The sequence below is a fragment of the Nipponia nippon genome, unplaced genomic scaffold (assembly GCF_047370975.1).
Source record: "Nipponia nippon isolate SJK-2023a ecotype South Korea unplaced genomic scaffold, ASM4737097v1 scaffold_5, whole genome shotgun sequence".
Taxonomy (NCBI): Eukaryota; Metazoa; Chordata; class Aves; order Pelecaniformes; family Threskiornithidae; genus Nipponia; species Nipponia nippon.
Window position 1 is genome coordinate 7,708,549 of NW_028262369.1, and position 18,059 is coordinate 7,726,607.

The window sequence follows — 18,059 nt, forward strand, 5'->3', positions numbered from 1 at the left end:
TCTTGCTTGACGGTAGAGGCCAGGGTGGGTTGCACGGCAGGCAGCTGGGGCCCAGCGCCAGAGCTATGGTCAGTGCAAGGCCACCGTGAAGTCAGGCAGCAGGTTCTGCTGCTGGAGCTGGGGAAGGATGAGCACATTCCTGCAACATCCCCTTCCCTGGAGATGTCGACCAGCGGTTCTCCCAGCCTGGGAATGTTGGCAGCATATTGGAGGGCATCTTCTGGGAGAACGTCACAAATGGTGGAGCTGCCTTTTGCTGGTTTTATTTTTGGGTATTGTGGACTTGATGAGAGCCCTTAAACAGATCTGTAGGCTTTGTGTCAGGGTTGGCTTGCTCACCCTGGTGTCTCAGGACTTGCTGTCCTGAAATCTTCTCTAGGCATGGATGGTGCTCCCCTGTCCCTTGGAAGCCATGCTGTAAGGAGCTTCCCAGTGGTGCCCGTGTCCAGCTGCAGAAGCAGTAGGTCCTTCTAGCAGTGACTGTGTGCCTGTCCAAAGCGGCTCGGCAGTCTGTGTAAAACCTTTGTGTTTGTATGTAGCTCTTCAGGTGCTAAGAAGCAGCTGTCCCATGATATGGTCCGACCCCTCTCCATCGAGCGACCTGTTGCAGTGCATCCGTGGGTCAGTGCCCAGCTCCGGAATGCTGTCCAGCCTTCTCACCCCTTCATCCAAGATCCTACCATGCCGCCCAATCCAGCCCCCAACCCTCTCACCCAGCTGGAAGAAGCTCGCAGGAGGTTGGAAGAGGAGGAAAAAAGGGCTGGAAAACTCCCCCTTAAACAAAGGTACGGTGATAGGGTCTGGTTGTGCATGGGAGGGAAGGAGGGGACTGCTTTGAAGGTGGTCAGCTGAGGGAGATGTCCACTGCTCTCTGCTCGGGTATCCAGCTCCCAGCACCAACTGGGTGGAGGCACACGCAGAGAGGTCAGAGAAATTTGCCCCACTCTCTCTGACATGGTGGTGCAAATGCCAAAACCCACCTTGAGGGCCTCAGCTTGTAGTTAGTTCGTGGATGGAGAGGCTGAAAATGCTCCTGGAAGGGTGGGGAAGAGGCTGCTGGGAGTTTGCGGAGGAGCTGGGCAGGGATAGCATGTCTAGAAGGGGCATGATACGGGAGAGCTCTCTCCCCCAGTGCTTGCTGACTCTCTGCTTGTTCACACTTGCACGATGATTTCAAAGGTTGGTGCAGAAGCAGAATTCAGCAGGATGCAGCACAATTAAGTGCAGAAGAAGAATGTGTATTTGTTCTTTATGTACATCTCCCCCAGTTTTCTGGCAAAGGCTGCTCATGGCATCTGGATGGGAGCGCTGCACTGTAGTCCCGCTGCAGCAGCACTGACTCACTGCACGGCCCTATCCAAGTCACTGCATCTTTTCGTGACTCAGCTTAATGCCTGTCGCAGAGCTAATTCTCCTGCTCCTCTGTTATCTTTCAGGGAAGATTATTTGCAAGGCACAGATGAAAAATGTTTTGGAAGTGCTAGATAATTACTGTTAACAGCTAAAAGCACTTTGTCCATTAAAAACCTTTCACAATGGGAACTGCATGTAGTCACTCCAGTGCTTTATAGCTGTCTTCTGAAAACTTGAAACTTTGGCATCTGACTCTTAAAAACAAGAGTGTAGTTTAAGAAAGAAGCTCTTTTAATTGTCGAGCTCCAATTATTTTTGCTTGCAGTGACCATGTAGCAGACTTCTGCATATTTATGTCAGAGCATTGATTGAAAGCCAGGTAATTAGAGGGCTCTCCCAAATCAGGTTAAGCCAAGTTTATTTGATCTACTTTTCAGTTGGTGTAATTGAATGGGGTTTATTAGTAGAGTCGTACGTTTATAGGTGTACTAAATTCATGCACCTTCCCCAGAAATGTCTAGATGCAGATGCAGACTTTGGAAACACCAGCCTGGGCTATATGTATATACAATTAATACTCTAATAATAATTCGGCATGTATTGTAAGCATAGCTTTTGTAGGAACCCCATGGAATTGTGGTAAATGCCATGCAGACCAGTGGGAAGACAGGCTGAGCAGTCCCAATGCTGAGCTGCTCTGCTTACGCTGCCTCCTCGCGAGGTCCAGCTCTTCTCCTGGTGATGCAGGGATCCCCCCGACCTGCCCCATGCATGGAAAACCAGGGAGCCGTGTTCGCCGTGGGGGGGAACTGCTCATGAAAAGCAAATGTGCCCGTGTCCAATAGCAAGCAAGAATGGATGCAGCAGTCCCCAGGGAGCCAGGGGTTTCTGGATGTTGAAATCTCTCTGCTGCATTGTGGCAGGATTGAGTGCTCCAGCTGAAGCACTCCTTGAGCTAACACCTTTTTAGGGAGCTCCTGCTGTGGTTAGCACAGCAGCCTGCCTGAAAATAGACCCCAAGCCTCTTCTGAGAGAGGCTGCCCAAAGCTGGTTGGGGAGCTAAGGAGAAACAGAGAGGGGATTTAATGTGAAAACACCATTTATTTCAGTCGGGAGCTCTGGAGAGCTCTGGGAAATTGGAGCATGTGTCCAGGTTCGTTGGCAGCCTTGGGGAAGCCACAGGGCAGGGGAGGTGGAGGTGAGCCTGGAGGTGTCCTTGAGGCGCAGGCGTGAGCTGGCCACGGGATGAGAGTGCACCGTGCCAGCTTTGCACAGCCAAGGTGACCTTGCCAGCACGGTTACCTGGCTCACCAGCCGCTCCCCGCTGGCACAGCCATCACCAGCAGTGGCCTTCCCCAGCTAACTGCCCGCTGCTCTGGCTGGGGGTGCCAGCAGCCCCGCTCCCACCCCAGCACTGCCCCGCTAGGAATAAAGGAGGCACCTGCAGTGCCTGTACTGGGAATCATAAATATTCTTCCAGAAATCACACTTCTGTTGCAGAAAAAGCCTTTCCTTCCCTATTCTGCAGTATTTGGAGGGACATTGATCTCCGAGATAGCTACCTGGCTGCTGCTAGCAAGCAATGCAGGATTAAGTGACCAGTACTGAATGACCTGCAGATCCAGCGTGCCCAGCATTGGTGTCCCAGTGACCATCAGGTTTCTTCCATGTACAGCCAGGTTTTGAGCCACTTTCTGTAGCTCAGTGTCACAGTTCACTTACGTTCACAGCTGGATGAAGTAATTAGTACCAGCTCTTCAGAGAAAAGATTTTTGCAAGCAGCAAGAACATTAGCATGAGTTTGGTTTGGAATGAATTGGGTTGGGCCAAGCCTGGAAGAGGAGCAGAGCTGGCTGCTGGGTCACTTCCCAAGGTAACATCTGCTGGGTGCATTTCAGGCTTTCCAAAGCTCTCCAGCCCCAGGGCTGAGTTGGAGTGAGCTGGGCCCTTCACCTCTGCGTCGCAGCGAGGTTGGATTGGTGCTCTGACCCAGACTTAGTTTCCCTAGCACTGGGTTATACAGCTGAAAAATCACGGTGGGTAGTGAAGTGCAGATGCAATAGGTCAGATGAGTGCTGCTGTTCCCTTGCCAGATAACATTTTGTGTATGTGACACATGCAGCAAAGGGAGCTGATCCCAGAAGAGGTGGGGTGGTGGTACCTGGCTGTGTGTCTGGGTCACACTGCCACCCAGGAGATGGGTGCAGGTGGAAGCTTTAATGAGACAGAGCTCAGACATGGTCTGGTGGCCTGTTTGGGTAAGCCGTGGTCTCGGGAGATCTCTTGGCAATGACGAAAGCGGAGACAGTTGTATTGTCTTGCTCTCCTGAGAGAAACTCTTGGAAAATTACATTTTCAGTGATTCTTTATTCATCAGCCCTCCTTCAGCCTGCTAGAGATTGATGGCTGCATTTCAGGATGCGTGTGTATCCTGCTCCCGGCTGGCTGCCCAGCCTTGTTCAGCCCCCGGAGCTCGGAGGCACCGCAGCCATCCACCTCTGCTTTGATTTATGGCAAAAGCAGGGGATCCAAAACCATGGGGGTTGTTTTTAACTCTAGCTCTGTGAAGCAGTGCAGAGTTTCTGCTTTCGGGCATCGTTTCAGGCATGACTTTCGGGCACATCTCTGCTCTGGAAAGAGGTGAGCGCTGGAGCTGGGCTGAGCACATTCAGAAACAGCCTTTCAGGGATGAATTACATGGCAGGAGGAGAAAGGCTCCAAGCCACTGGCATGGTCCCCCTCTTGCTTCTACCGTGGCAGAGCTCGGTGGGGGGGTCCTCTCCATCTCCCCCAGCGAAGGAGAACGGCAGCCCTGGGGGAACCGGCGTCGCTGCCTGTGCAGGACACGTAGCTGTGTCCCCAGGTGCCAGGTCCCCGGGCATGCAGCAGCTCTCTTAGTCACAACTTGTTTCTAGCAGGATTAAGAGAAGCTTAGGGACTCTGAGGTTTTCCAAACCCATTCAATTAACTTCTGGCTCACAGGGTTCATAGAATTTGCCTGAATTTATGACCCATTTTTCCTTTAAATACCTCTTTTTTTTTTTCCAAGGATGATTCAATTCCTTAATGTTTTTCTAGCTAAAGGGCATCCTGTGCTTTGATATGGCAATGGGAGAGGCTCCGAGAGCTCTGCTGGCACCAGGAGTGGACCCTTCCCTCTCAGGATGCTGCATCTTCTCCAAAGGTCTCCCAGGCAGAGCAGGCACCAGGAGGGTTGTTCAGTTGAACTTTAGACCTTTCATGCCTTTAGAAAGAGGTGAAAAGATTGTGTCTGGTCTCGGTTTGCAATGCCGATGTTTATGTGGGCATGCCATTAAAAAGGTGCTCTGCACGCGAGCCAATGTTTAAAGGTTAGGGTCAGAGTCATTTCCAAAACTGCGATTACCTCATGTGCTTGGCAAATTCTGTTTTTTATAGCAACTTTCCAGTCATGTAAATACAAAATCATCTTTTTTATCCAGCGTGCTTTTTAAATAATTTTTTAAAGCTGCCAAATTTGTTCTATGTGACTTTGAAAGAGAAGACTGCCTCTGGCTTAGACCACACATGCCAAGTTACCAATTTGTGTAGGCTGCTGCAATGTTTGTGCAGCATTTACGGCACCCCAGATGAAAGGCTCTACAGAAGGGCAAAGTACCCTGATTTTTGTTATTGCTACTTTTGTCTACCTCTGAAAATGGAGTTAGGGCTGGGCTGACGTTTTCGGTCTAGTGATGGCACCACGTAGCAGAACCCCGGTGTGTGGGCTGGAAGCAGAGACCAGACAAACATCCTGAGAGTCAGAAAAACACGGGTGATTTAAAGTCACTGAGGTTTTGGGGATGGCGGCTACCTTGCCACCCTGCGCAGACAGGATGGGCAGTGAAGCCTCTGGGCCGTGTCCCACTGGGAGCTCCATCCCCTCCAACCTCTATCTGTGCTGAGAGAGGTGCCCAGGGGAGCCGTGGGGAGCAGGAGCGGTCCTGTCTGCGCAGCTCTGCAGATGTAGGTCAGCAGAAAGCTGTGCTGAGCTATTTTGGCCACAACAGCAGTAATACAGAGTGGTCTGAGCAGTGTTTGCGTTATCGTCGCCAAGCACGCATCCAGCCCTGCGTGCTCAGTGTGTACCAGGAGCGTGCTGATGGTGACCTGGGGCTGCTGCCACGGACTTGGGGTGCTCTGCCTTGCCTGGAGCTTACCAATGACTTCCCGAGCCAGCAGTGCTGCGGGAAGCGCCATCCCCTCTCAAAGCCCGGGGATGGGTTTCTTCAGCACGAAGGGGCTGAGCTAGAACCTGCACCCTCCTTGTAGCTACTGTCTGGCCCCGTCCAGCCTTTCCAAGTGCTGTTTACTCCTTCACCGGCCTCGGCGTGCGGCTGTGTGCCAAGAGAGCTGGTGGTTGGAGCAAAGGATGCTCCTGAGGGCCCTGGGTGTTAATTCAGCGTCTCCATCCCGGCTCTGTAGATACGGGCTGTTGGGCCTGCCCACACTGGCAGGTGGGCTGATACTCAGCAGGTCGCTTGTATTTTTGCACAGCAGGTTGAAGCCCCAGAAGAGACCAGGCAGTGGCGCGTCCCAGCCATGCGAGAACATCGTGGTCGCTTACTACTTCTGCGGAGAACCGATCCCTTACCGCACCCTCGTCAAAGGGCGCGTGGTGACGCTGGGACAGTTCAAGGAGCTGCTGACCAAGAAAGGGAACTACAGGTAAGGGCTACTCCCCGTGTACGGTATGGTGCCAGCAGGCTGTCAGTGACCCCTGGCAGATGCCGCTGCCAGGACACAGTGGTGTTGCCCCCTCCAAGGTGAAGGAGCGTGGTGGAGGTAGGTCAGGGGGGCTCCTGGAGCCTTCCAGGAGGGCTCCTGCAGGTAGGATGTGGTGGGGATGTGGCAGCACGGCCAAGGGACCTTGGCTGTTGAAGAGGCAGGTTACAGGGATGAGGGAGATTGGGTTTTGTAGCAGAAATGTCCTACATTGCAGTTTGCACCTTCAACAGAAGCTGCTGTGCTGCCCTGCAGGGCCCTGCGGGGTGCTGGGCTGGTGAGGACCAGCATCAGCCAGTGCTCAGTGATGCTGTGGGAAACCCTCCAATTTCCAGAGCCATTTCAGCTCCTCCCAAAGTTGACTCCAGTGAGGACAGGGAGGCTGGGTCCTGACGGAGTCCCAAAGCAGCCAGGCGTGGGGCATGTAGCTTTTCCAAGTTCCCCCTTCCAAGTAGGAGCTGCCATGTGAAAGCCTGCCTAGAGGTGCTCCACCAACATGGGTGCCTCCAGCCACTGCTTTTGAGAGATCTGTGAATGGGCTTGGATTCAGGGCTGGAGCTCCTGAACGTGCCAGCATGGGTCCTGACCACTCTTTTTTGCTCACTGGGTGAGGCCAGGGGCAGAAGTGTGGCCCCAGTTGCCTCCACGTCTGGGGGAGCTGCTCCCCATGCACCCTGAGCTGAGGGCCATGGAAGGGCTGTACCCAGGTTTGGAGACCGTGGTGCCCTCATTGACCATTCACCTGCTTTTTTTCCTCTCTGCCCCCATGTTTCTGGTTTTTCAGGTATTACTTTAAGAAAGTGAGTGACGAGTTCGACTGTGGTGTGGTCTTCGAGGAGGTGCGGGAGGATGACACCATCCTGCCCATCTTCGAAGAGAAGATCATTGGGAAGGTGGAAAAGATCGACTAAGCTCCAGGGCTGCCGAGGTGTGAGGACAGGACTGTGAAAGACTCTGGGACCGGAGGAGAGGGCCTGGGGCGAACGCTGGTGGTGCTACTGCCACTGGCGCCGGGCGAGCCCAGGGCAGAGGGCAGCAGCCTGCTCCGGCACGGACCTGGGCAAGCTCCAGGTTGCCGGTGGATGCCGTTTCACCCCACGAACCTGCCAGTGGGAGCCTGGGCTCCCTCTCCATACCGAATATAAGTGTAATGTAGCATTGTACAGTGCATTAGAAAGTGTAATATGACCTTGTTTACTAAAGCTGCATATTTTTGATATATTGTAATAAAAGGAAAATATTTCCAATGTCACAGTGCTCTTATGTAAATGTAAAACATACAGGTACTGCAGAACTTGCCCAAAGTGTACAGCCATCCGCCAGACTCCGTCTGCTCCTCGCTTTCACAGCACCCTGCCCCGGCCCCCCGGCATGGATGGCTTCGGAGCGCTGCCGGGGCAGAGCTGCTCTCCCCCGCCGGCGTGGAAGGGGCGGTCCCGCTCCAGAGGAGCTGTGGTCCCAGCTCACCTCCGAAGATTATTGAGCCATTTGGAACGAGTCGCTCGCTCACCTCCCTGGCAGTCTCAGCTGCTGGACATGGTAGGATGTTTTTTTTCCTCCTGAGCTTTCTTGCGACCGAGTAAATCCCCGAGGGACAGAAGGGTTGGTGCCAGCTCTCGGGGCTGAGGGCTTCCTGCAGTGCAAGGACCGGCTCGGAGCTGGGGCAGCAGGCTGGGTGCTGGCATCCCACAGCCTGCGCGCTCGTCCCCTGTTCTGTGTGCCCCTGGAGAAGGGTTGGCTTCCCAGGAGGGTGCTGCAGTTGTGCAGAGGGCTGGTGCCCCTGTGCCCGGTGCAGGTGTGCCCAGGCCCCTGGTGCCGAGCTCCAGCTGTGGTCAGAGGACTCTTTTTAGAAGAAACATAACAGGGGAGGGAACTGACTAGGCACTAAAGCTGAGGACAAAAAATGTCTTTTTATGAGTCCTGCATGTTTTGTCAGCTTCTGTGTCTCAGGGGATGCAGCATGAGCGCACTGCAGCCCACTGCCGAGAGCAAGGGGGGTTATTGATGCCAGTTTGTGGGGCTCGTGTAGGGCCAGGTCACCCAGCGGGGCAGCCGGCACCCTGGGAAGCCTCCTGGGCTTACTCGGACACAAGAAAGCTGAGGGCTGTGGGCTGTGCCGGTGCTCCCACCACCCTGCCATCGGCCCTGCCCATCCCGCAGCCCGGGCCCTGCCCTGCTCTGGCAGTGCAGCTCTGCGCCAGCTCCTTCGGAGACCAGCCGTCACCCACCCACAGAAACCGGGGTGGCCCCTGAAGCCGGGGGGCTTCCATGTCGGCGCTCGCCCTGCCTGGTGCTGCTCTTGGCCGCGGTGGCACGTTGGAGCTGCCAGGGGCCCTGTGCACTGCGCCGGGATGCGACTCAGCCTGTTGTATATGTCACCGAGTGCCTTTAAAACACGGTTCTGTGACTTGCCTACACACTATGTGAAGTCCAGCAAAACCTGCAATCGTTTTCAGCCTGGGAACAGCGTTACGAGCATTTTTCCTCCCTGTTTTTTTAAGTTCTGATGGTGGTGTGTCTGATGAGGTTGTTAACATGCCTGGGATTGACGACTCCCCCTTTTTTTCTCAGGGGGTCCCCTGTAAATATGTAAAGCGGACGCGCAACCCTGGCCATGTCTCCTCTGCATTCTCATGTGCTGACTTGTACAATGATCTTTTCAAAGGTACTTGGATAAAACTAAATAAAACTCCATGTCCCATCGTCTGCTGGTTTCTTCCTTCCCCGCAGAGCAGGCACCTGGGCCCCCGGCAGCCGGCTGGGGTGGCCGGAGGATGGGATGGGTCAGGCGAAGGGTCCTGCTCTGGCCCGCAGGCTTGGGCATGTGGCGGGGCTGGGGCAGCCGTGGGCTCCCTCGGGGGGTGGCCGGGCAGGTCCTGGCCCTGGGGGACGAAGGAGTTGCTCCCGGGGGAATCCCCCAGGGTCTGGGAGCAGCAGCCCCAGGGGAGAGGGGACAGTGCCAGGGACTGGGATGCTGGGGGGTTCCAGAGGCTGCGAGCCAGGGCTGAGGAGCGTGTGGAGCCCTGCCTTGGGCTCTTCTTGCCTTCCCCAGATGTGACAGCAGCTCCTGGGGCTCCCCTGGGGGTGGTATGTGATTGTAGAGCCCAGGCCTAGGGCGGGAGGGCTGCCTGGGAGCCACGAAGGAGAGACCTCGGCTGGTTCCATGTCACCTGCACCCCTGCAGCCCAGTACGAGGGCCAGCATGGAGAGTGCCAGGCTTGCTTGCCCCAGGGCCATGTCCTCCGCAGCCTTGGCCACCCCTTGTCATCGCAGGGCTGCCAGGATTTGCACCACGGCATGCCCGGGGCCATGCCGGCTCAGCACCCCTGGGGAGGCAGAGGGCCCCTTGCAGCACCCCCCTGGCCCTGCTGTGTCCCCAAGACACGCAGGTGCTCCTGAGACACGCTGGGGAGCCGCAGACACAGAGCAGAGCCTGCATCATTTCCACGTCATTTATAGCACAAGCCCAAGCGGGACAGGGCTCACAGCTCATCCCGGGTTTCGGCCGTCCCGAGCGGACTCGGCTCCTCCCTACCCGTGCTGTTCTCAGGGGTCTTGGGCACCTGGAGAAGGCAGCAGTGAGGCACGGATGGACACACACCCCCTGCCTGTCCCCATCCCACAGGATCCGTCCCCCTGCCCAGCGAAGGCTGGGAGCTGCCCTGGGGTGGGTGGGGGTCCCTGGGGTGGGGGGCCCTCACTCACCGCAGGCGGCTCCTCGGGCAGCATCCCCCCGTTTTCCAGGAACTTGGAGAAGGTCTCCACATCTCGCGCACTCTTGTACTCAACCATCTGGAGCCGTGGGATGGAAAGGAGATGAGGAGTGACCCTGTCCCCCGGGTGCTGGCAGAGCCGGGGTGGCCTCGTGGGTGCCCCCACCTACCTTCCTGCCCGGCCCTGCGGGGAAGTAGTGCAGGGTGGGGAAGCCATTGATAGTGATGTTCTCCAGCTCGTTGGCCGTGGCATCCAACTCAGCGATGACGATGTCCTCATGGTCCTTGTAGCGCTCGCCCAGCTCCTCCCAGGCAGCTGCCATCGCCTGGCAGTGGGAGCACCACGGTGCGTCTGCGGGACAGGCGCGGTGCCAGGGTACAAGCCAAGGGACTGGGGCCAGGGTGCAGCATCCCCCAGGCGAGGGGTTGGGGACGGGGCTGGGGGCTGTCACAGCGGGGGGCTGAGCCCTGTGCAGAGCTCGGGGAGGGCCGTGGGAGGCCCCGGCACTTACAGAACTTGACAAAGACGTTCTTGGTCTCGTCGAATGCCACTTGCTCGAAGGTCTTCCCCACCAGCACTTTAACAGGCTGCGTGTCCCAGTCCTCAGGGGGCTCTGCGCTCAGCAGGTGGGGCTGTGGGGACAGGCAGCACGGCTCAGCCCGGGGTGAGCGGTGCCAGGGCCCCATGGGGCACAGTGCCGGACAGGGATGGGGGCCCCCAGCCTGCAGCTGGGGGTGCTCCTGTGCTGCCTTTTGGACCACCTCTTCCACCATCCCAGTTCTGTGTGTCTCCACATCAACAGTCTCCTGCCTCCTTTCCCGTAACAACCCCCCCCAAATCCTCAGGTCTGGCAGCACAAGCATCAGTGAGCAGGTGGCACAACTGCCATCATTAGGCTTCAGAGTTAACAGCCCACCGCTCACCACAGGGAAACATACTTGGTGCTGACTAGCACGGTGCTGCATCCCTCACCTTCACCTTGCCGTCCAGCACTGCCTGGATGAAGGTGCGTATGGCTGTGTCCGAGAAGGTGTCCTGGTCCATCCGGTACTTGCGGTTGTTCTCCATCTTGACTAGGCGCAGGGTGGGGGCATCGGCGGGCGTCAGGCCAAAGAAGGGCAGGACATCGGCACCATACCCGGTCACGTCCACCACCACGAAGAGCACCTGGGTTGGGGACATGCAGCACTGATGCCAGGGTGCCCCACGGCTACCCCCGCCATGTCCCTGCCATGGGACCACCTCACCTTGCCCCGGAAGGCGCCGGCAGCCGCACGGAAGCCATCTCGCAGCGTCAGCTGTGCCGATGACGACTTGTTGAGGAAGAGCAGCATGTGGTGGGGGATCCTGGCACTGAAGATCTGATTGGAGGTCTGGGGAGCAGGAGGAGGGTAAGGGCCAGGGACCATGGCCCTCGCAGGGATGGGGACAGGGCTGTGGCTGGGCCGTACCTCGTTGGTGAACTCCATCACCAGCTCCAGGCTGTGGACGCGGAGCAGCTGGGTGAGCTCAGCCGCATCCAGCCCCCGCACTGGGTCCACGGGGAAGTCTGTCCGTCCCTCATCAAACTGCTGGGGCAGGGGCTGGTGAGGGCTGGGAGCGGGGGGGAACTAGGATGGCCCCGCCACCCCCACCACCACCCCCTCACCTTCTTGAAGAGGCAGATGGTGTCAGCTGACAGCCCGTACGCCTGGAAGAGCTCAGCCGCCTCGGCCACGCCAAAAGGCATGTCCACCACCTCGCTGGCCACATCGTAAAACGCCTGGGCCGCCTCACTCTCCAGGTCCTGTGGGGCCACCCCATGAGTGGCCACAGCCGTGGCCACAGCCCAGCTCTGGCCCCTGCCTGCCCCAGCCCACCTTGAAGAAGCCGACGACCACCAAGTCCTGGGAGCTGACAAAGGCGGCAGCGGTGTCGGTGTCCTGCAGCAGCGTGGTGCTGGGGCCGGACCGACGCTGCATCCAGCGCACGATGCCTTCAGCGTCCATGCGGCCTGGCACACGGAGCCGTCACCCTGGCCACCCCCACCAGGCGGCCACCCCACCATGCCACCAGCCCACTCACCTGCCATCACCACTGCAGCACTGCCTGCCATCACCCCATGCACCATTACCACACTGTCACCTGCCCACCATCACCACCCTGCAAACCTCATCAGCACAGTGCCACCCCTCTCACCATCACCCCCTGCCACGCATCCTTGCTCCCCAGCCCACCCCAGCACCCATCACAGCGTCCCCCATGATGGGTGCCATGGCCATCGCGTAGCGCTGCAGCCCTACCGGTGTAGGCAACAGGGTGGGTGCGGTTGCCATCACGGAAGAGCTTGAGCATGGGGTAGGAGGTGATGCCGAACTCACTGGCCAGGGCCACCTGCGCCGTGGCGTCCACCTTGCCCAGCCACGCCGGGCTGGACTCATTCCTCAGCGCGGCGGCCGCCTGGGCGAAGGCTGGGGCCAACCGCTGGCAATGCCCGCACCATGGCGCATCTGTGGGCAGGAGACAGCGTCGATGGTGGGGACAGCTTTGGTGTGTCCCTGGTCCTTCGGGTGGGCTTGATGGGTGGCCAGGGCACAAAATGGCTGCATGAGCTTGCTGGGCTCCGGTGTCCCCTGTGCCATGGTCCATGTCCCCCACACCCACTATGTGTCCCAGCCCGATGTCCCCTGCCATGTCCCATGCCCCTGCTACACGTCCCCCACCCCATGCCTCTGCCTGTGTCCCTTCCCCATGTCCCTGCCCTGTCATGTGCCATGCCCTGCGCCCCTGCCCCTCTGAGCCACAGCCTTACCCCTGCCTGCACCCATGCCCCTGCCCCATTCCCACCAACCCCCTGTGGCCCATCCTGCACCCGTGTCTCTGCCTGCGCCCCTGCCCACATATCTGCTTCTGCCCACACCTACACCCATGCCCCTGGCCCGTACCTCTGCCAATATTCCGTGCCCCATCCCCCTGCCCACACCCATCCCCACATATACCCCTGCCCTTACCCCTGCCTGCACTCCTGCCTGCATCCGGGGGACACTTACAGAACTCCACCAGCAGCAGCCGGTGCTCACTCAGGGCACGGGCAAAGTTGTGCTCGTGGAGCACCAGGACACCATCCTCCTCCTTGAGCTCATCCGACGGCAGGTCATCCTCCTCCTCCTCCTCTGCCACCACCTCCCCATCCTCCTCCTCGCTCCCCGATGCCAGGCCCAGCCAGGCCAGCGACAGCACCAGCAGCCAAACCAGCTGGGCCCCGCAGCCCTTCATGGTGCCACCGCTGTCGCCAAAGCCAGCACCCAGGGGGAAAGGACCCAGATAAGGGCCCCCGGGGCGGGTGGTGCCAGTCCCCTGGAGCTCGTGGCCCTCCGCTACTGGCTGCTCGGCACTGCCGATAAGGCAGCGGGACCAGGTGGCTGTTTTCCAGCCGCCTGTCCCTGCAGCGGGACCCGGCCCTGCCAGCGGGATGGGGACAGGGACAGAAGACGGGCAGAACGGGCATGGACACACCAGTAAGAGACCAGTCTGTAGGGTTTAATGGCGATGGAAGAGCACAGCCTGCGACCGGGCGGGCAGCCAGGCACAGCACCACCACGGCAGGGTCACGGCCCCGGCCCCAGCGATGGGGACGCCGCAGGGACCAGGCGGGCATCGGTATTTAAAAAAAAAACAGCAATTAAAAATAACTTTGGTTGCGAAGACCACGACTGTGGGCACCCGCTCGCTAACAGACACCCCCCCCCGCCCCCCTTCATACAACCCGGGCGAGCGCGGTGGTGCCGGCGAGGTGTCCCCTGGGATGGCAGGCACCGCTTCCCCGAGCTGGCAGGGGGGAACGGGGGTGCAGGTGGGGGGGGATGTCAGTCCTCCCAGGCCTTCTTTATGCAGAGGCCCCACTCCCAGGAGAGATGCTCCATCTTGTCATCATCGGTGACGAGGGAGCGGACGCGGTAGGAGCCCCGTGCCAGCCAGCCCCGCGGTGCCTCCTCCGCCGGTGTCACCACCTCGTACTCCTCAGCCCGCGGCGCGTAGCTGCCCACCATGAAGACGTCGCGGTCCACTGGGCGAGAAGGGGAGAGGGGGGACAGGTGAGCGGGGCCAGCATGGCATGGCCCCCCTGCCGGCACCCCAGCCCCCCGACCCCACTCACCGGGCCGGCCCCGGCGGTAGGTGAGGTGGAGGCACCGCAGCCCGCAGACGATCTCCCTGTTCACCTGTGGGCAGAGGGCAGGGGCACCATGGGTGCTGCCCCACAGCTTCATGCCCCCCACCCTGGGGACCCCAGCCTTGTAGGGGGGCAGGACCCACCTCTAAAGCCCCATCCTGCACACCCCCCCCCAGGATCCAGCTTCTTGGGCAGGATTGGGCACTGAGGAAGATCAAGAGTTGCAGGGACCCCCAAGAGGGGCGGGGACCCCTGGGAGGGGCAGGGACCTCCAGAGACCCCTGGGAAAGGCAAGGACCCAACGTGGCTGAAACCCCCACGAGGGGTAAGGACCCCAGGGTGGCAGGGACCCCGGAGGGCAGGGACCCCAGGGTGGGCAGGGACCCTGAGGATGAGGGGTGGGGGGACAGAGGCCCCAGGGCGGAAGGGACCCCGGGTGCAGGGACCTCGGGGCAGCAAGGAACCCATGGGAAGGAGGGACCCCATGGGGCTGTGACACCGGGGTGCAAGTTAGCAGGGCTGTGCCCAGCCCAGCCAGCGGACACAGGGCACCATGCACCCGCCTCACCTTGAAGGACACCTTCACCCTGTAGTCCACCCCCTCCTTCAGCACAAAGGCCTGGCCCCGCAGCACCTCCAGGTCTCCTGCATGAGGAGATGGCTCATGAGCCTGGCACCCCTTCTTCCTTCTCCTCCTCCCATCAGTGCCCCCACCGCTCACCTGTCAAGTCCATGGTGATGGGCCCCGGCGCCTGCTCACACATCAGGGTGAGCTTCGTCACCTGCACGTTGGGCACGCTGGCATCTAGGGACAAGCGGCGCAGCCCTTACCCACCCGCACCCATCCCGCCACCACCGGCACCTGGGGGCTGCCCATGCCCCCTGTAATGGCATGAAGGCCCATGGTGCCCATGGTGGGGGTGTTAGGAGCCGGTGAGAGCCAGCTCAGGCAGAGCGCAGGAGACCAGGGGGCATCTCAGGCCAGCCCCAACCTTGGCATCAACACCTTTGGGGTAAGACCACGTTTCAAAGGGCCCAGCCACAGGTACCTCCCGGGGTGCGATGCTCCCTGGCTTGGGAGCAGGCCAAGGTGGGTGGGGAGGAGGAGGCAGGCAAAGGCATCCCTCAAGGTGGGCGCTGGCCTCGTTGCACCTCAACAGCCCAACCAGCACCCCATCAGCAGCTTGCACCCCCCACCAGCCCACTTGCACCCCATCAGCCTGCACACACACCATCATGCACACCTCATGCACCCCACTGGTTTGCATCCACCTCACCAGCTTGCACACACCACCCCTGCCCCCACCACGCACCCATCGGCCAGCACACCAGGGTGCTGGGCCCGTGGAGCACCCCAACCTGGCCCAGGCCCCGCAGACACCGGGGGCAGCATCAGGCTGGGGTGGGTGCTGGGGGTGTCATGGGGAGCGGGGGGCACCGTCTGGGCACCAACAGCCGTGCCACCCCAGGCCCTCGTGGCTGCTCGCTCAGTCTCTGTCATCCTAATGAATTTCCCGGTCCCTTGTAACCGTTCCTATGGAAACTGCAGCGGTGATCCTGTAACCAAGGCAACCGGGGTCCCCGGGCAGCCGTTACCGTGTCGGCAGGGGGATGCCGGGGTCTCCGCGCAGGTGGGGGCCAGAGGCAGCACCCACGGGCGATGCCAGCCAGGACGTGCCCTCCCTGCTGGGGACACCTGAGCTCCCTGCTGCATCACCCAGCTGGGGTGCCGGGGTGCCCAGCCCCAGCAGGCAGCCCCTGGCCTTACCCACGGCAGCAGGGATGGCACCCAGCAGCGCCTGCTTGTACTTCCGCAGGCTCTCGTCCCCTGGGTCCAGCTCCTGGATCTCCCGCAGGCTCTTCTTCTCTGGCGTCTTGTACGCCAGGGCCACGTCGGCATCCTCCTCCTCCTCCAGTGACAGCGTCACCCCCTCCTTGTCAGCCATGATGTCTGCGGGGGACAGGCAGTGGCAGTCCCCCCGCCCTGGGGACACCCCAGGAGACACCCCCCCACCCCATGAAGCACAGGCACTGGTGAGCAGGGGGTGGCTGAGCTGGGGCATGCCATGGATGGATGTGGGCAATCCCCTGTGGGGCAGCCGAGTTGTCCCCCTGCTCAGGGCCGTGGGGATGCCGCCAGGCTCCGTGTCCCCAGGGGCTGGTGGCACAGCTGAGACCCAAGGCGTTGCCGCTGGGCCGCCGGCTGCATTTCCGCATGGTCATGGAGCAAGTCAAGCTGGTGCCTACGTGATGTGCACAGTCCGGGGGGTGTTTGCAGCCCACCACAGCCCGCAGGCACCCTTCGCGCCCTGTCACCTGGAGAGGTCCTTGTCACCACCCCGTGGCCCCCTCCAACCCCGCTGGGCAGCCACCAGCCCCACCTCCCGCCCCAAACCCGAACTGCCAGCGGCTGCAGGGGAAAGAAAAACAGCTCTGGGGCAAACGGTGGCTCCGGGGGGTGCCAGGCTGTGCGGGGCACAAGGGCAGGCGATGTCCCCACGGCCTCTGACTCTACCCTGCCTGCTGCATCACCCCCCCACGCCCGCCGCCCTTCTGACTGCAAGCACCGTGGTCCACGAGCCCCTGGAAACCCCGTCCCCGGGGACACGCGGGGGCACAGCCCGGGCCAGGAGCCACCACGCTCGGCCCCCGGGCCGCAGGGCCGCCTGCGCAGGTCCCCGGGGCGCAGAGCGATGGCCCTGCTGCACCTCTGGGCCCCCGGCAAAGGCAGAGGCCCTGCACCCCGGGGCGCCCGGCCGTCACGGCAGCGTGCGGCCCCGGCCGCGCTGGCTCCCACCCGGGGATGCACCCGCCCGGCCCGGCACGGGTGGCAGCCCAGGGGTGCGCGCTGGGTGCCACGGGCCGGGCTGGGAGGTGGCGGGGGGGGCGGCGGGGTGGTCCCCGCACCCCTGCGGGACGCTCCGGTCTCCCCGGGCCTGGGGTGATGCTCAGTCCTGAACGCAGCCGGGGCCCGGGGTGACGCTCACCTGCTGGAGAGCCGGGGCGACGCTCGCCCCCGGGGCGATGCCCACCCCGCCGCCCCCGGGCGATGCCCGCCCACCCCCGGGGCAGCCGGGCGCTGCCCTCCCGCGCCCGCCGCCGCTCACCTCGGTAGCACAGCGCCAGCCAGAGCAGCTCCAGCAGCTGCCCGCCGGCCTCGCACACATCCAGGCCGAGCATGGCCGGGCCGGGCCCGGCGCGCCCCCCCCGGGGCCGGGCGGGGCGGCCGCTGCCGGGGCCCGGGGCGCGGCTCTGCCGGTGGCGGCGGCTCCGCCGGGGCCCGCGGCCGCGCTCCTCCCGCCCGCTGCCGCCGGGCTCGGCGCTGCCGGCTGCTCCGCTGCCGCTCCCCCCCCCGGCGCTCCCCGCTGCGCTCCCCGGCGCTGCCCGGCGCGGCCCGGCGGGGCGGCGGCGGCGGCTCCCGCAGACGCGGCGGCTCCGCTGCCCGCCCCCGCCCGCCCCCGCCCCTCGGCGCCGGGCGGCTCCAGCCCCGCTCATGGGCGGCGAGACTGCAGTGAGCTCATCCGCCGTGCGCGCCCGCGCAGCGCCTGCCCGCGCTGCCCGCGCCCTGCCCGCACCCGGCAAGCGCCCGGGCCGCGCTGCCCGCGCCCTGCCCGCGCCCTGCCCGCTCCTGGCCCACGGCCCCCGCCGCCTGCCAGCGCCGGGGCCGCACTGCCCGCACCCTGCCCACGCCCCCAGGCACCCTGCCTGTACCCTCCAGGCACTGCCCACGCCCCCAAGCACCCTGCCTGTACCCTCCAGGCACTGCCCGCACCCTGCCTGCACTGCCCGCACACTGTCCGCACTTCAGCCCGCACTGCCCACCCCCCTGCCCGCACCCTGCCCGCACAGCCGTTCCAACAGCCACAGCGTTTGCCCCGCGCCTGCAGCCGGCCGCCCACCGGGGCAGCCCGGGCACCCCCGGCGCCAGCCCTGCGCTCCCCCGACCCGGCCGGCAGAGCCGGTCCGCGGGGCCCGCGGGCAGGGCGAGGGCTGATCCCGGGGCCGGGGCTCGGGGTCCCCGCGTACCGGGGCCCCCGTCGGGGCGCCCGGCGCAGACGGCGGCAGCCGGGGGGGGCGCGGGGCGGGGCCGGGAGGGGCG

The 18,059-nt window shown here is 61.9% G+C and overlaps 3 protein-coding genes across 10 annotated transcripts in view; 1 reads left to right on the forward strand and 2 right to left on the reverse strand.

The window, feature by feature from the left end:
* AXIN1 (axin 1) overlaps window positions 1-8,790 on the forward strand; it is an 82,416-nt gene extending 73,626 nt beyond the window's left edge. For 4 of the 6 annotated variants that reach the window (XM_087732160.1, XM_087732163.1, XM_087732159.1 and 1 more), the window contains 3 exons: window positions 540-785; window positions 5,869-6,039; window positions 6,881-8,790. In XM_087732160.1, the coding sequence (XP_087588286.1) occupies window positions 540-785; window positions 5,869-6,039; window positions 6,881-7,007 (544 nt within the window). In that variant the 3' untranslated portion in view covers window positions 7,008-8,790. The remainder of the gene's footprint in view (window positions 1-539; window positions 786-5,868; window positions 6,040-6,880) is intronic. The other 2 variants (XR_015698828.1, XM_009477247.2) reach the window with 2 other exon arrangements.
* Window positions 8,791-9,578: 788 nt separating this feature from the next.
* On the reverse strand, window positions 9,579-13,065 carry PDIA2 (protein disulfide isomerase family A member 2). 3 transcript variants are annotated; one of them, XM_087733009.1, is made up of 11 exons: window positions 12,840-13,065; window positions 12,093-12,299; window positions 11,670-11,803; window positions 11,459-11,596; window positions 11,262-11,378; window positions 11,058-11,183; window positions 10,783-10,977; window positions 10,322-10,442; window positions 9,980-10,161; window positions 9,805-9,888; window positions 9,579-9,659 (listed from the first exon to the last, which is right to left on the reverse strand). In XM_087733009.1, exons 1-11 carry the CDS (start codon window positions 13,063-13,065, stop codon window positions 9,579-9,581), a joined length of 1,611 nt encoding a protein of 536 aa, XP_087589135.1. The 3 variants fall into 3 exon arrangements, with proteins under 3 accessions (XP_087589135.1, XP_009475594.2, XP_087589134.1); XM_009477319.2 differs by having other exon boundaries at window positions 9,802-9,888; XM_087733008.1 differs by having other exon boundaries at window positions 9,802-9,888; window positions 11,262-11,393.
* Window positions 13,066-13,308: 243 nt separating this feature from the next.
* On the reverse strand, window positions 13,309-17,196 carry ARHGDIG (Rho GDP dissociation inhibitor gamma). The gene is made up of 6 exons (XM_087732489.1): window positions 17,068-17,196; window positions 15,729-15,911; window positions 14,682-14,765; window positions 14,529-14,605; window positions 13,946-14,009; window positions 13,309-13,855 (listed from the first exon to the last, which is right to left on the reverse strand). Exons 1-6 carry the CDS (start codon window positions 17,138-17,140, stop codon window positions 13,656-13,658), a joined length of 681 nt encoding a protein of 226 aa, XP_087588615.1. The 5' UTR covers window positions 17,141-17,196; the 3' UTR covers window positions 13,309-13,655.
* Window positions 17,197-18,059: the final 863 nt, after the last annotated feature.